At 53.2% G+C, this 14,997-nt stretch overlaps 5 protein-coding genes across 5 annotated transcripts; 2 read left to right on the top strand and 3 right to left on the bottom strand.

Annotated features, from left to right (window-relative positions):
• Window positions 1-427: 427 nt before the first annotated feature.
• CH63R_01101 (SPFH domain/Band 7 family protein) lies at window positions 428-1,510 on the bottom strand (the record flags this gene model as incomplete). Its single annotated transcript, XM_018296076.1, has 3 exons — window positions 428-748; window positions 805-1,160; window positions 1,252-1,510. The coding sequence occupies 3 exons, from the start codon at window positions 1,508-1,510 to the stop codon at window positions 428-430; spliced, it is 936 nt and encodes a 311-aa protein (XP_018164438.1).
• A 772-nt stretch (window positions 1,511-2,282) lies between these two features.
• Window positions 2,283-2,867, top strand: CH63R_01100 (Acetyltransferase; the record flags this gene model as incomplete). Its single annotated transcript, XM_018296075.1, has 1 exon — window positions 2,283-2,867. One exon carries the CDS (start codon window positions 2,283-2,285, stop codon window positions 2,865-2,867), a length of 585 nt encoding a protein of 194 aa, XP_018164437.1.
• Window positions 2,868-3,918: 1,051 nt separating this feature from the next.
• Window positions 3,919-6,138, bottom strand: CH63R_01099 (Trehalase; the record flags this gene model as incomplete). The annotated part of the gene is made up of 4 exons (XM_018296074.1): window positions 3,919-5,110; window positions 5,167-5,467; window positions 5,533-5,888; window positions 5,960-6,138. The coding sequence occupies 4 exons, from the start codon at window positions 6,136-6,138 to the stop codon at window positions 3,919-3,921; spliced, it is 2,028 nt and encodes a 675-aa protein (XP_018164436.1).
• A 2,551-nt stretch (window positions 6,139-8,689) lies between these two features.
• On the bottom strand, window positions 8,690-10,321 carry CH63R_01098 (Beta-eliminating lyase; the record flags this gene model as incomplete). The annotated part of the gene is made up of 4 exons (XM_018296073.1): window positions 8,690-9,509; window positions 9,569-9,827; window positions 9,892-10,146; window positions 10,300-10,321. 4 exons carry the CDS (start codon window positions 10,319-10,321, stop codon window positions 8,690-8,692), a joined length of 1,356 nt encoding a protein of 451 aa, XP_018164435.1.
• A 2,444-nt stretch (window positions 10,322-12,765) lies between these two features.
• On the top strand, window positions 12,766-13,905 carry CH63R_01097 (Glycosyltransferase family 17; the record flags this gene model as incomplete). Its single annotated transcript, XM_018296072.1, has 1 exon — window positions 12,766-13,905. The coding sequence occupies one exon, from the start codon at window positions 12,766-12,768 to the stop codon at window positions 13,903-13,905; it is 1,140 nt and encodes a 379-aa protein (XP_018164434.1).
• Window positions 13,906-14,997: the final 1,092 nt, after the last annotated feature.

The following is a 14,997-nucleotide window of genomic DNA, read 5'->3' as shown; positions in this document are numbered from 1 at the left end:
AGTCGTGGTGGGGGAGGGGCTTCAGTTGCTACCTAGCAAGCCTAGGTACCTACCTAGGCAGTGTAAGCTGAGCAGGGGAGGAGGGGTGCCCAGAGCCTGGAGATGCCTAGCCCCACGTCAAGTGTTGAAGTGGACGTTGTGGTCTGTGCTGCGCAAACCCCAAGAAACAAACCAGACGATGAAACCTTGAAGTTCATATTAAATCAGGCGTCGGCAAGTGAAGCATGTATTCACCCCTCTGGAGATTACGATAAATAACTGAGCAGGTTGTTTGTATTACACGGATTCAATATACATCAGCCCTTTCCTTCTGCATATGCGAACGAAGGGTTTGTGTCCAAAGCTTTCAGGCGTTTTCATTATTGTACAGGTCCTTCAAAGACTGTAGGAATACAGGGGAGATTTTCATCGCTCACAAGAAACCGCTTCAGTTCTTCTCGCGATCCTCAAACACGTTCAAGCCCAGGCCCTCGGAGTCGAGCAGCAGTCTGTTCTTGCTACCGGACTCCTGCATCTGTTGAGCGATGAAACGGGCGTTCTCGATCTTCTTCAACTCGACGTAGGCCTTGCTCTTCTTGATAGCATCTCCAATCAGCTCGGCGGAGCGGGCCTCACCCTGGGCCTTGACAACCATGGCCTGCTTCTCTTGTCGAGCCTTGTCAACGACGAAGGCTGCACGCTGAGCCTCCTGCTGAGCGACCTGCTTCGCCTCGACGGCGGCCGTGAACTCGGGAGAGAATGCAAGGTGCTACGGAGCCGAATCAGTGTGTGCACATTGGAGGTCAGAAGGGACAAGAAACATACCGTCAGGGACACATCATCCAGAAGAATGTTGAACCGCGCGGCACGTCGGGAAAGGTTCTCGCGGACCAGCTTAGCAACCATCTCTCGCTGGGTGATCAGCTGGGAAGCGTTGAACTGAGCGACGACGCTCTTGAGGACCTCGTTGACGATGGATGGAAGCACTCTCTCGTCGTAGTCGGTACCCAATGTGCGGTAGATCTGAGGCAGAGCCGCGATATCGGGTCTGGAAAGAACACGGCAGGTGATATTGACCATCTGCAAGTCCTTGGTTCCCGTAAGGGAGGCAACGTTTCTCGGCTTCGCGCGAACATCGTAGGTGACGGGAGTCTCAAACCAGGGAATGACGAAGTGAGTTCCTACACGGCAGTGCCAGGTTAGATAAGGTGGAACTCATTGTGCTGGGACATCAACATCCGCCAAGAGTCGTGCTAGGAGTGCTGGATATACCTTCGGCGTAGATCTCTTTGCTCACACCAGTCGTCCTCCGGTACTTGATCGCTCTGTGACCGCCATCGACGTTGAACAGCGCATTCTGGGCCACGAACGCAGCACCTCCCAGAAGAACAAGACCCGCCAGTCCCATACCGGCGCCGCGAGGGCCACCGGGCAATCCGCCGCCACCGAAGCCGCCGCGCTTCTGCTGCTGCTCAGCAACCTGCCTAAGGCGCGCGTAAGCCTCCTCCATGGGGCTTCTTCCTCCAGACATGATTTAGGCCTGTAAATGGTTCGTCTGTCGAGATAGATGCGCAGCGCAAGGAATCGGGAATGTCGATCGTATTGTCTTTGGTCGAGCGGGCGTGGGTGCTGCAGCTTTGGATGAAGCTGATGATGGGTGGAGCGGAGCTTTGTCAGTCTTCAACGTCACGGTTGTCTGACGGAGCTCGAAAATTGATTATTGGCCGGTGCTCTCGGCATGGAAGGAGCCACCGGGCGACAACTGGCAAAGCACCTCAGCCAGCTCAAAGGTACCCAGGTACCTAGCTCAGCAGCTCAGTACCTACCTTAGGCTTTGTTGCTGCACAGACCTTATCTGTGTTTTGCCACCGCCGTCTGGCACCAGCTTATAGCCAGCTGGCCTCCCGGAGAGCTCGTCTCAAGCAGATGAGCAGAGAGGCAAGAGCACTTTTGCGATGGGGGGTCTGTCGGTCTCCGCTCCCTAACCCGGCCGGGTCATGACTACATTGAGCCAACGCGGCTACATTTCCCTTTTCAACACAGTCTCTGCTATGGACCGTATCTCCCGTGATTATGCATGAAAACTCCCTGCAGCAGCACGAGCTTGTAACTCTTGGTACCGAGGAAGAGCTAACTATCTTTGTTGGCTCTCTCCACTATGCTCTGAAGCTGCAAGATTTTGTTCAGGTGACTTGGTGTTTTCTCTCTTATCCATGAGAAACTGCCTACCTTCTTCTCCCTTGCCGCCCCCCTTCCTCATCCAGGTTGTTCCATCTGATCTGTTGCCAATCCAACCATCAAACATGTTATCCACAACACAGGCTGTCACGCCCAGCAATGGCGCCACCGGTGGTGCCGTGATAATCACGAAGCGGCTCCTTGTCCGGCCTTCCACATTCGCTGACGCCCCGGACATGGCACGACTTGCAAACAACCTCAAGATAGCAAGAAACATGCGGAACACCTTCCCATCGCCTTATCTGCTTGAGCATGCCGAGGTCTGTCTCACAATGTGCGCCAAAGACCCGGGCAACGACTTTGCCGTTTGCAGAATAGAAGACGGAGCCTACGTCGGCAACATAGGCATCATCCGCGGCAACGATGTGTTGCACCGTACCTGGGAGCTCGGCTACTGGATCGGCGAGGAATATTGGGGACAAGGCTTCGCTAGCGAAGCCTTGGTGGCCCTCTGCAGATTCTGTTTCGAAACCCACCCTGAACTGTTGAGGTTGGAGGCGTCCATGTTCAGTACTAACACGGCGAGTCGAAGAGTGCTTGAGAAGGCTGGCTGGACACACGAAGGTACCAAGAGGCAAGCTGTTGAAAAGCAGGGTCGAGTGCTCGACCTCTTGTTGTTCTCGCTTCTTAGACATGAGAGTCTCTGTTGAAATCTGGACATCCAGCTTCAATCCGGTTGAGAGATTCGAGTAATGGTGAGGAAGTCAAGACGTCAGGGAGAGGGCTCAGCATCGTGCTGGCAGCGCCCGGGAGGTTTCGACATGAGGCATACTGCACTCGGATGCTTGCAGAGCAGGGAATATGGGTTATATGGCGTTGGTGGATTGCGGTCATTTTCTCATCACCTGAACCTGTCGATTGATGGCAGCGTCGTTGCCTTTAGCAATTCATCACCAACCACGTCTTTTGTGCCACGAACCTCAAGCCACGTCGCTGTCAAACAGAACAGAACAGAACAGGGTGGCTTGAAGATAGCCAGTCACTGCTGTACCAACTAAAACACACTCGCAGTCAACACGGTAATGCTCAAAAAGGGGACGTTACTGGCCTTGGGGAGCCGGCAACTGGTGGTTTCTACTTGATGACAAAGTTCCCTGTAGCGAAATCTCACTGAAAGAGTTCCTTCGACCTGGCCTCATCCTCTCATAAGCTTGTTCCAATCGTGGCCATCACGCGCCTGTGCGGTGCCGAGTATTGTTAGTTTGCAGCTAAGCCATCACACTTGAAATCAGTTGCGATTTGAGTGAAGTATCGAATTAAACGATGGGCTGATTTAATCAGCCCGGTACATCTGCTCTTATGTGTCCAAAGGAACGTCGAAACTGGCGATGTCGAAGATCTCTCAGACTTGGTGAACTTGAAGGAGGAACGGAATTCAGGGCCGTTTCAAGCGTATTTGATTGTGATAAAACTGCCACTTTCACCGTGTGTATTTCTCTTGCCCTCGTCTTTGCCATCCACACCACTCATAACCCTTCACCAGGTTCCTTTCCCGGGGCTTTTTATAGAGTAGAGCTTCTTAGTCGCAATGACGACGAGCAGGAAAGCAAAAGTACAGTTGTTTTACTCCGAGAACGATAAGTATACCAACAATTTCCGCATTACGCGATGTGAATTATGTATGCATAGTATTATGTCTAGCGATTGCAAATCAGTGCGATGCACTCGTTTAGTGATTTCTCGGTGGCCTCATAACTTCTTCTACGCCTCTACCGCGCGCCTGCCAAACTTCTTGGTCCAGCTGGCGTCGTAGTGGTTCAGCTCAACCGCGCGTTGAGGCAAGCTCCTCTTTCCAGGGTGAACGTTGGCCGCCGTTATGTTTCCGCAATCTGGCCGCTTCAAGTCGTTTCCGAACACATCGACCGCCCACAGGAGGACGCCGTTCGTCCAGCCGAAACCTTCCACCACCTCGTATTCTCCTCCACTTCCGGCGACATTGGTCGCGTTGTCGCCATACTTCTCGAACATGGTACCGACATTCTGGGTTGACAGGCCCTGCAGCTGGGGGGTCTCGCTCGTGGAGCCTCCCGTCGCATACCATGTGCAAAAGGTTGAGTCTAGGTACCGCTGGCCGAGGCGGAGTGCAAGCTTCTGAACATCGCACCACGCGGGATCCGATTCCCCGAAGGTGGCAGGCGTTTTGCGTAATCCTTCCATCAGGATGTGCATGAGCGGTGGCCAGACATTGGGTTGATCCCATTGTTGCCCAGTCTTGAGATTCGTGGCCGGGATGCCGCCCTTCTTGATGTCCAGATACTTCTCCACGCGCTCGAACGCTTGTTTTACGGCATAAGGGTTATTCTTGAGATGGGCCGGTGCCGCTCCCGTCCAGAAGGGATAGAACTGAGAAACTGAGAAGAGGACTTGCTGCTCTGATTCGGCAGTTTTGGTCTCGACATCGCTAGCGTCGTCGTCCTTCGGGATGTAAATGTTCTGGGCTCCCGAGGTGACGTTGTAGTCAAAATAGCTTGCTAAAGTCGAATTCCACATCAGGTCGTACATTGCTTCACTGCGGTTATTGGCGAGCTGGGTCCAGGCGGCTGCTCCGGTGCTGTTGTCTGTGGATTTCAAGAGAGCAGCAATGGTAATCTCGTTCCAATAGAGTATGGCGTTGAGCTCCACCGGCACGGTGTTGAGAATGTTCAAAGATCTCAGAGGGAAGTAGACATCCCTCGTCGCATCCTCGGGCCTGGCAATCCAGCGAGAAGTGTAGTCCCAGCCACTCTCGGCGCCGGAAGCCAAGTTGGCGTACACACGAGCCTTTTCGGTCTCGTTCAATGTCTCGACTTCCGGGTATATGATGCCGTTTGCAGAGTAATATGAGCTGTTAGAAGCAGTGATGTAGTCTTCTCTGTACGATTCCGGACGGGGTTGCGTGTTGGTTACGTTGTATCTGGAGACAAAATTGTCAGCCCCGATCATAGTCTTTGGCAACCCGAGCTGACCCACTGGTTTAGACGATATGTGGTTCCATTCTTTTCGACTTCAATGGTGCGGTTGGTGGTCCAGAACTCGTGCTCTTTGATTAACAGCGGGATTGCCCGCTCAAGAATGCTCCTATCGTTGGTATACTCAACGTAGAGACGCACCATTTGCGCTAACAACGGCGGCTGTGAGCGATTAAGGTAGTAGACTCGGGCTCCATTGGGCACAATGCCGAATCTTTCCACAAAATCGAGAAAATTTTCAACGGTGTTCTTGGAGATTTCGGTGAAGGCACCACCGGTCCGCAAGAGGCCCTCGAGAATCCCTGTCCGTGTCGAATGGTCAGCAATCACGCCGACAACATGAAAAAAAGTGTGGAAGGTCATTTACAGTAACTGTCCCAGTAGTATGGCTCTCGAAATCGCCCACCAGCGACGACGAATGTTCGGTTCACCGGGATGAAGCTATTAGGGAACGAGGTGTTACCGCCAGACCCTACGTAGGTGCGGGTAAGGTCCGGCCAAATGTCGATGACCTTCTGTGAAAACTCCCTGATCACGGTGTCGTTGATCTTCTCGAGAAACTTCGGGTCTGTCCTCAGTTGGTCCTTGGGGACTGCTTTGAGCTCGTTACCCGCTTGAGCAAAGTTGGCGCGTAGGAAGTCGTTGAGCTCCGTGTTGTTACTGAGTGGCTTCGATAGGTTGTTGAAAGCAACCTGGATGTCTTCAAGGGATTTGATGGCAGGCCTAGATCGAGGAAGAAAAGTCAGAAAAGCTCCGGTTGAGTATGGACGCAATATCCGTTCTTGGGCACTGACATGTCTACAAACGTCTTTGAATCGGAGAAAGGCCTCGCCAACTCGATTTCCTTTAGTATCTCACCATGGCAATAGATGGGTGAGTCGCACGGAGCAATGACAGAGCCATTCTCATACAGAGCCTGGGCTGTCCGAGGCAAGACAGCCAGAGCTACGAGTGCCAATGCGATGTTGATCATGGCGTCCAGTTGAGCTCTTGAATACAACTATTCTTCATACAAAGATAGCAGTGTGGGACGGGAAGAACAAGGAACGTGGGAAGAAAGCCGGTAGTTTCGGATGACGAGACCTAGGACGGGTATATATGGGGGAGGGGGCACACATCTTACCTACTGCGCGGTACCAAGATCAGCGTAATTTCACTTTGTGAGGGGAAGCTTGGACAAGTTCGTCGCTGCAATGGGTCACCACCAACCTTTGGTAAGGCAATATAAGGCAAAGGCAGACGCCCGGAAGAGGGGGCGTGGGAAGAGCAACAGGGGTTCGTCTGGGATGTTGGACGTTGTGACCAGACGACCGCAACTTTATTCCCCACATAACGTACTTGTAAAGAGGGCATGGTGAGAGTTACATGGGTGGCCGAGCAAAGGGTCAACGTCGTGCTGCTGCGCCGTTGGGCTTGGGGGAGAGCGGCATCTTGGTTTGCGGCATGGCAGACGACACGTTGGACGCCACAATACGCAACCTTACGGATCGAGACAAAGTGTTGGCACATTGAGCCGGGGATTAACAAAGCTGGCTGGCTGGTCCGCTGGTTCCGCTTGCAGGCTGATAGCTCTCTCAGCATGGTCCAGCTTTCTTGGACTGTCCGCAGTAGAGCCGCAATGAGGGGGTCATATGATGACGGATTGGCCGCTTGTTTTCTTCTAGCGTCGGAGGGTGGTGTGTTTCCCGGCTTTGGGGCTATGAAGAGACCAAAAAATTGTCGAAGAGTTCCTGCAAGGCAGATTTTACTAGGACAAGCCAATTGATAGGTGTGAGTGACGGGTGTCTTATGTCATTCCGCCAGAATCGTGTACACGTACAATGACGTCAGCAAAGATGGGCAGAGAAAGAAGTACTCAGAAAAAAGTTGGCTGTGGTCTGTCAACCTAGCAACCTACCTAAGGTAAAGTGCCTACGGAGCTGTACTTCCTCGGCGGACTGGCGGGGTAATGTTCGCCTTATCCGGCGTTTGTCAGACCACCTCTCCACTGTCATTGGAGGGCCGGGCCGGCCTCTCCGGAACAGCTTGGCGCCCCCAGAGCTTTCCCCACACTCCCCCGGATGTGGCCCCGTCCTGGCTAGAAAATGCTGCCTCAACCCGTTTTTACATGGTCATGTATGTCAGCGGCGGTGAAAGCGTCCTTAGTGTCTATTTGGCTTGGATTTCCAGATTTTGCGACATGCTGCTTTTTAGTGCAGACGGATCAAGCCCAGTTCCAAGAACCAGCATGATCTCGACTCGACGCAAGGCATAACTGAGACTTGCACGACGTACGCGGGGCTTCCTTCAATGCCACGAAGGTCTGCTAATAAAACACCGACAGCCCATCACAGCAAGTCGGCCTTTGTAGGATTCTCCGGTGTCCGCATGCTTATATGCGAGACCGACGCTCACGGTGTGAGAGAAACTCAATGCTTTTTTGTTGCATCTGATAATGCGAAACTTTCCTAAATTAGAGGTTAGGGATCTTATTGGCCATCCCCGTTAAGTTTAAAACCATCCCAAAGGTGGTTACCTGTACGAGGTATTATATCCGAACACAGCACTTCGTTGAAGAAGATCGGGCAACAAGACCCGCTTGGACACAATCTAGAGTTTATGCTATCCACCTCTCGGGAGCTCGCACTTGTTTTCGTACTTTTAACTATAGAGCCTTCAATTTGATGTATCTGTAGGCCCATCCAAGAAATGAAAACTACATAAGTTGTGGAAACTGGCTAGCCCCTCGTCACTCACAAGAAAGAACTTTATAGACCAAGGTTTGATGTCGATGAAGTCTCGGAAATATTTTATCGTACCGCGACTTGAATCACAATGTTCAGCGTAGTGAAGACAGGTAAAAATCCCATGGATGGCCTCGTAGCAAGCCGTGTGATACATGACGCCTTACATCATTTGACAGTGAAGGATAGTTGAGAACAAGACCTGCCCTTGGCTTCGGAACTTCGATTATGGCGACCCAAGACCGAGAATTTGTCGAAAACCAACCTGGAGAAGAGAAGCTCTAGATGGGTGTCAGATCAATTATGGAGATTCTTGAAGCCTGTCAGTCCGCCAGCCTGCAAGCAACTACCTTTAGAAAGGAGAAGCCTCGCAGCCCACCGGTGGTCTCTTGGTGTGAATTCTTGGTAAGATTTGGAAAGAAAAAGAAAGAAAAGCCTCCGCAGCCTTGTTGCGGAAGAAGGCCATTCTCGTTTCTTGTTCGGCTATCACACTAAGACGGGACTGGCGAGTGCCACAGCACTATCAAGCCGCCGTTGAACATGCGTCACCTACGCGCACCTGCTTTAGCAGTTTCGGGAGATCAGATTCACACTCGACGGGGCTGACTCAGTGGGAGAGAAGACTTTGAAGAACCTTGATGTTCTTCCAACGAAATTGGCGAAGCAGCTTTGCGAGAGAATGCATGCGTCACTCGAGGGGGGCGTTGTGATTGATGGGGATAGTTTCTGGCTTACGCCGTCGGCCAATTATGCTAGACGTCAAGGTATGTCGCATCAATGCCATTTTTTTAGGCATATGTCTCATCGAGGCTTGTAGATGTTTGTTGGCCCCTGACTCTGTTTTGCCCCCGGGGCGCCGCCTTCCAAGGCTCGTCGAAATACTTGTTTTAGCCTGGGGAGAACCTCATCTTCGTTCTGGGCAATTTGGTAGTGAACAACCAATCGGTTTCCAATCAGCTTCAGGCCTGCCTCCTTCCCAAATGCGACGAAAGCCTCAGTACTGCAACCCGCCGCATCCAGATCGAGCCAGCACATGTTGGTCTCGACAGGATGAGTGAGCTTGCCACCCAAGCCAACCCAAAGTTTCTCAATCGTTTTTGCAGTCCCGTGAGACAACTTCAGAAGCCCGCCTTCACCATTGGGTCCCTTCCCGAATGTTTCGTCAACCGCGACCCTGGCAGGAGCCGCCACGACTCCAGACTGGCGAAGACCGCCTCCGATGGATTTGCGCACCCACCGTGCATGCTTAATGTGTGCCGAGCTACCCACGAGGATACTTCCGATTGGGGCACCAAGGCCCTTGGAAAAACACAAGCTGACGGTGTCAAAGAGCGAGCAGTATTCGGACAAACTGCCTCCTCCTGCCGCAACAGCCTCCCATAGTCTGGCACCGTCGCAGTGGAACTTGATGTCGTTCTTGTGCGCAAACTCGGCTATCCTCTTAACCTCTGCCAGGGGTGTGATCACACCGTTTAGAGTGTTTTCCAAGCTGATGACTCTGGTAGGACAAGTGTGGACATCATCATCGATATCAGCGTTGGCTTCAATATCCTCCAGTGTCAGATAAGCTCCGTTACGGGGCACAACGGGCTTGACCATGGCACCGCTTAGGGAAGCAACACTAGCAACGCCGTATTAGCAGATGTGACAAATCATGAGAGGCAGAAAGAGTGAACGAACCCGCCCGCCTCATACTTGATAATGTGAGCGCGGTGATCGCACAGGACACTATAGGGAGGCTGCGTGAGGAGGCTTCGGAGGGCCAGCTGGTTGCCCATGGTTCCCGAGAGAACCAGCAGAGCGGCCTCCTTGCCGGCAAGCTCGGCCACATGAGACTCGAGCTCGATTGTCGTGGGATCTTCCACAAAGACATCATCCAGCAAACTGCAAGACTGAATAGCAGCCAGCATTGAGGCCGTTGGGGTTGTCATGGTATCGCCTTTTCCGCGGTTAGTCAGCAGCATCCTTTTGGACGTGGGGAGGTTTTGAGGGCTTGGACTTACTTCGCAGGTCGAAACCCGCGGGGCCGAGATGGCCAACCCACGCATCCTGTTTAGGGGCACTCATGGTGCTACGGACTGCACCACTGACAGCGGAAAGAGGCACGGCTTCTGATGATCGAGGAGACGGCGATGTGTGGAAGGAGGACTTGACGGCTGGGAATGTGCAGTGGGTGGAGGGGTAGTAGGTTGTCAACAGCCGTTGCGGGGTCCATCGGCCACAACGTCGCAACAAGGGCGCATGCAGGCCGGACATAACTGTGGGTGCACTGGTCAGCGAACCCGAACCGGTTCCGAGACGGGGACACCAGACATCCGGGATTGTGTGGAAATGCAATCAACGAGTTAGGGCGGGATGGGCCGGGTTGGGAACGAGTTGCGGTCGGCATCGAGCATGTTTGGAATACTTACTAGGTAGTATGGCTGTGCTCATTCTGTCTGACCGAGACGTGGTGATTTTGTTTCTGGGGTAATTACAGAATCCCGATTGTTGGGGTAGGCGAACGTATATGGAAGCGGGGACGGTGTCCAGAAGATATAACCACAGAGAATGAAATCGTCTGCAGAATGCGTCACACGCCAAGTTGGGTTCGTGGGGTTGGTCGGATGACGGCAGTATCAAGTCCTCAGTGAGACACGATTTCTTATTGCAAGGCTCAGAATATACAGGAACGAGAATTTAGCAACCGAGGAGGTGCCTGCCTGTTCACCACAGAGCGAAGGGCGACAGGAATGTGGAGACGAACGGACCGGAACCGTCCCGCCCTCGCCTATCTTATCTAGATCTCCATACCTGGAAATGCATACTGGCCTAGGATTGGCCATTGAATACAATGCACTGGCTGTGCGGAGTATTGGGGAAGCGGGGGGGAACGTCCTCCAAAATGGACTGCAAAATTGTCTCGAAGTACCTAAGGTAAACAATTAGGTGGTCTACCTCACAGCGTCGTAGAGACTGCAAGCCAAGTCCAAAGGATACCTGATAAGGAATGTTTACGCTCTCGGTCCCAACGCAGCCTCCATTGTTCAGAATATGCCTGAGCCACCTGTTCCCCTCCCGGTTTCAACTTACGCCAAGCCAATGCCTCCAGGGCAAAGACAGACGCGTTTCTGGCGGTTGAACAGTCCGTGGTTCAAGCACACTCTCTGTGGTAGATCTCCCTAACCATGATGCTTGGCTCGGTGGGGGGGGGGGGGGGGGAGAATACAATGAACAAGTCTTTTTCTTGGGAAACCCTGAGAGCCTGCACCACCTTTCCCTGTTAAGAAGCGAGTTCATGGCATTAACTGGGGGCTTTGAACAACACCTTGACGCCAGGCAGCCGTCAATAGCCATATCCACCAGTCGTGGAATTCCGCAGATGATGGCAGCCGCCTCGTAGCCAAGTCCATGATTAATTGCGGTACGGACATGCTGCGCCATTTTTCTCATTACGCAGGGGGATTTACTCAGCGCCCATCCGCAAATCACGATGATGACGGCCAGCCGTAAAAACCGGCCCCACCATGCGCTTTACTGCGGTTCTCTCTTTTTTTTCTCAATTCTTTTTCTTTTCTTCATCGAGTAAGTAGAAGCAAAGATAGGATCCCGCATCGTAAACTAATTATTCGAGCGCATGGGAAGCCACCGTGGAAGAACACGAAGGGATCCACTAATGACGCCCCGGCAAAGCTTCTTCCTGTTTAAGACCCTGCATGTAGCAGCGAATGGCAGCTCCTTAGCTCGGCTTGGCGGCACCAAGTCCCTGTCCTTCCCGTCAACACCACCGTATCGCTCTCTCACACTACATTTCATGTCGTTTCCTCGATGCGCAAAAGACGGTCGGTTGGATAAGCCTCAGTCGCCCTGGCGGATCACGACACACAATGGATATTATGTTTGCAATTGGAAGTTGGTCCTAAGACTGCACGAAGGCCCTTGAGACCCGACTGTGCCCCCCCCCCCCCCCCCCAGCGCTTCCAAGCAGGGAAACACGAGCAGATCCTCGTGACGGTCCTTCGGGGGCCCCATCGACATTGCGAGAGGCTGGGGCTATGCAGATAGGCACCTGTTTGCCATTTCTCCTCGAAACGCAGCTGAACAACGGACGACGCAAACACGACTGCGGACTGGGGAAGCTCCTCCCACCATGCGTGCAGGCCGAGAGTTACACAGTGAGCTGAGGTGGTCTGGGCCACCCACCATGTGTCCGCCCGCCGGGCCACAATGATGCGAGTTGAACGGTTGATCTTTACTCGGCCCAGGGGGGGGTCCTTGGTTTATTTGAAGCACCGCCGTTATGCTTTTGACAAGCCCTGGATTGGCACACACGGGTGGCGGCAACGCAAGCTACGACACAGCTCCTTCTAATGTGTCACCTGGCCGCTGAGGTGCATGTTCAATTCAGTTTAAGTACCCGTAATGCGAAACCGCCCTGGATTTCCGGCTAGCAGGTAACAAGGTGCTCGAGCGCGTCCGAGCCTTGACCCAAGCAAGCATCTCCTCCGTACCTCTATGTTGGTACCTTATATATGGATCTGGAGCCCGCTCCGTTGGGGTCGCGGCATGCCACACCTGGCTTCCGTTGCTGACGAGTGACTCTCGTCTCTTTTCTTCCCAATATACCGGGTGGTCCTGGAGCCTTCCGTACGGACCTGGTCATCGAACGAACGCTGCCGTCATCCAGCAGTCGCCATACCGAGGTATTCTACTTTCCAGTTACATAAGTAATGCCAACCTAGAAAGCGTCACATCGGTCAGTTTCATCTGCCTGCTGAGGGACCGGTATCTTCAGTACAAACGGCCTTATCCGTTTCTACCGCAGGCACTTCGACTAGCCTGAGTGAGCCACCAATACCCTCCTTGCATATGGTCTCCATCCTTCTCCAGCTGGCAAAATGGTTTTACAGTGGCATGTTGGATCGCCAGTTCTGCTGAAAGCCGTGCTGGTGGTGGGAGTATGCCTTCTTCTCTATGTCAGCCAACATCCCGCTCTTGACAGGTTTGACCATCGAATTTCGGGCCTTGATCTGTCTCTGAACCTCCCCAAGGGCGGACTGGTTTTCGATAACAACAAGAGCGACCACACTGGCTTTTACTCCTCCGAAGCCGCCAGCCAGTTTTGCAAACACCACGGATACCCCGTCTTCGCCCCTCAGACAGCATCTGGCCGGCGAAAAGTGTACGATCTCTTCATGGTGAATACGGAGCTCGACTGGATGGAGATTCGTCTCAACGCCACATTCAACTACGTCGATTACTTCATCATCGTCGAGTCCCCCAAGACTTTTACCGGAAGGCCCAAACCACTTACCATCAAGGAGAACTGGGAGCGATTCAAGCCGTACCACGGCAAACTCATATATCACGAGCTCGAGTTTCCCCCAACCTTCAGCCCGAGGAGGTCGTGGGACTACGAGGACCTGCAGCGCAACGCCATGTACACACAAGTCTTCCCCAAGCTCACCGGCAGGCAAAGCCCGGCATACGGGGACGTCATCCTTGTAGCGGACGTCGACGAGATTGCCCGGCCCGAAACACTGCTCGTGCTGAGGACGTGCCGGTTCCCACGACGCCTCACGCTGCGGAGCCGTTTCTACTACTACAGCTTTCAGTTCCTACACACGGGGCCTGAATGGGAACACCCGCAGGCGACCTTCTACCAGGGCTCACGAACGCTCCTGCCGGCGAACCTCCGGATGGGCGACGGCGGATTTAAACCGCTCAACGAGCTCGAGAAGTCGGATCTCGGGAACGCGTGCTGGCACTGCTCGAGCTGCTTCGCAACCGTCGAAGAGTTCCTCACCAAAATGGCGTCCTTCTCGCACGAGTGGATGAACGGCGAGAAGTTCCGCGACAGAGACCGTATTGCGGACGCCATCAGGAGCGGCAAGGACCTCTGGGGCCGCGACGTCGATCAATTTGTGCGGCTGGACAACAACACGGATATGCCAAGCATCTTGCTCGAGGAGCCAGACAGGTTCGGCTACATGGTGAATCGGGACGGTCCTTCGGCTGGGTTCACCGACTATCCATGATTGATTGGGATCGTTTTTGTCTGTTTCGGTATCGGGGTTTGCCCTAACGCACCGCCTCTTCTGGTCCCCATAGATAGTAACACGGTGCATTGAGAAACGGACTTGCAGGTTGACGAGAGACATTCAGGTCCGCAAGTAGTGAGTTTGTGATTGGGGTATTGGGACAATTGATTAGCGGATGCGGGACAACGAGAGGAGACAGAGCGGTTGGGCTCTTCACCCAATGAGTCGTGCCCCGAAAAGAGGACATTTCAGAGTTGATTTCCGAAATTAATTCCCCCGACGATGCCGTCTTGGCAAGGTCGAGATGACATGTCTAGCAGCAGGTAGAGAGCATGGAAGTGTCCATTGTGTAGGTACAGACAGGCAGGTCGTATCAAATTGAGCGCCGATTTTTGTCCAAGCTCGTGTAGGGGGTTGACGAGTGAGGGGAGCAGCTGTCCGCGGCGGTCCTGACTGTCGCACGCTCGCCTTGTGGTAATTAGCGTCCCGAGCAGCACCAGGCCCCACCCCTGACAGCTCATCGTGGCATCGCCCAGGCAGGTACCACGATAGGTGCAACTTTAGGTGCCTACTACTACCAACATGCACCTTGTTTCCTTTACTCTCTTCCAACCATTTTCTCTCTCTGTCTCTATCTCTTTGACCCTTACCTCTCTAACTTCACCGTGATCCCTTCCACCTTTCATTGCATAATTCCCCAGACAACTGAGACATGAGACACGAGACACCAGACTAAGAGACAGACAACGCACAACGCATACCACGCCGCCCCCTCCCATCCATCCCACCATGGGCCTTGCAGCCAGCAGGTGTGCGTGGAACACCTAGGTTTTTATCTTTATTTTTATATACACCAAAGTGTCGGTTGGCAGACGAATCACGGCGCGCCAGGGAGGACCTGGAAGCCGATGCATTGATGCGCTGGCATTGTTTTCGTTTTTTCTTATTCCCTACCTACCTACCTTCCCAGGTACGCCTTCCCTGCCCCTTCGTCTGTGCTTTGCGCCTGCACTGCCAAAAAGATGGGCAAAAGTAGAGGAATCGGAATCTGAGGACGATGAAGCAGAAACATATCTTCCCCTCCAACCC

The sequence above is a fragment of the Colletotrichum higginsianum genome, chromosome 1 (genome assembly GCF_001672515.1).
Source record: "Colletotrichum higginsianum IMI 349063 chromosome 1, whole genome shotgun sequence".
Classification (NCBI taxonomy): Eukaryota; Fungi; Ascomycota; class Sordariomycetes; order Glomerellales; family Glomerellaceae; genus Colletotrichum; species Colletotrichum higginsianum.
Note: the sequence above shows the minus strand (reverse complement) of the source record. Positions and strands in the feature narration are given on the sequence as shown.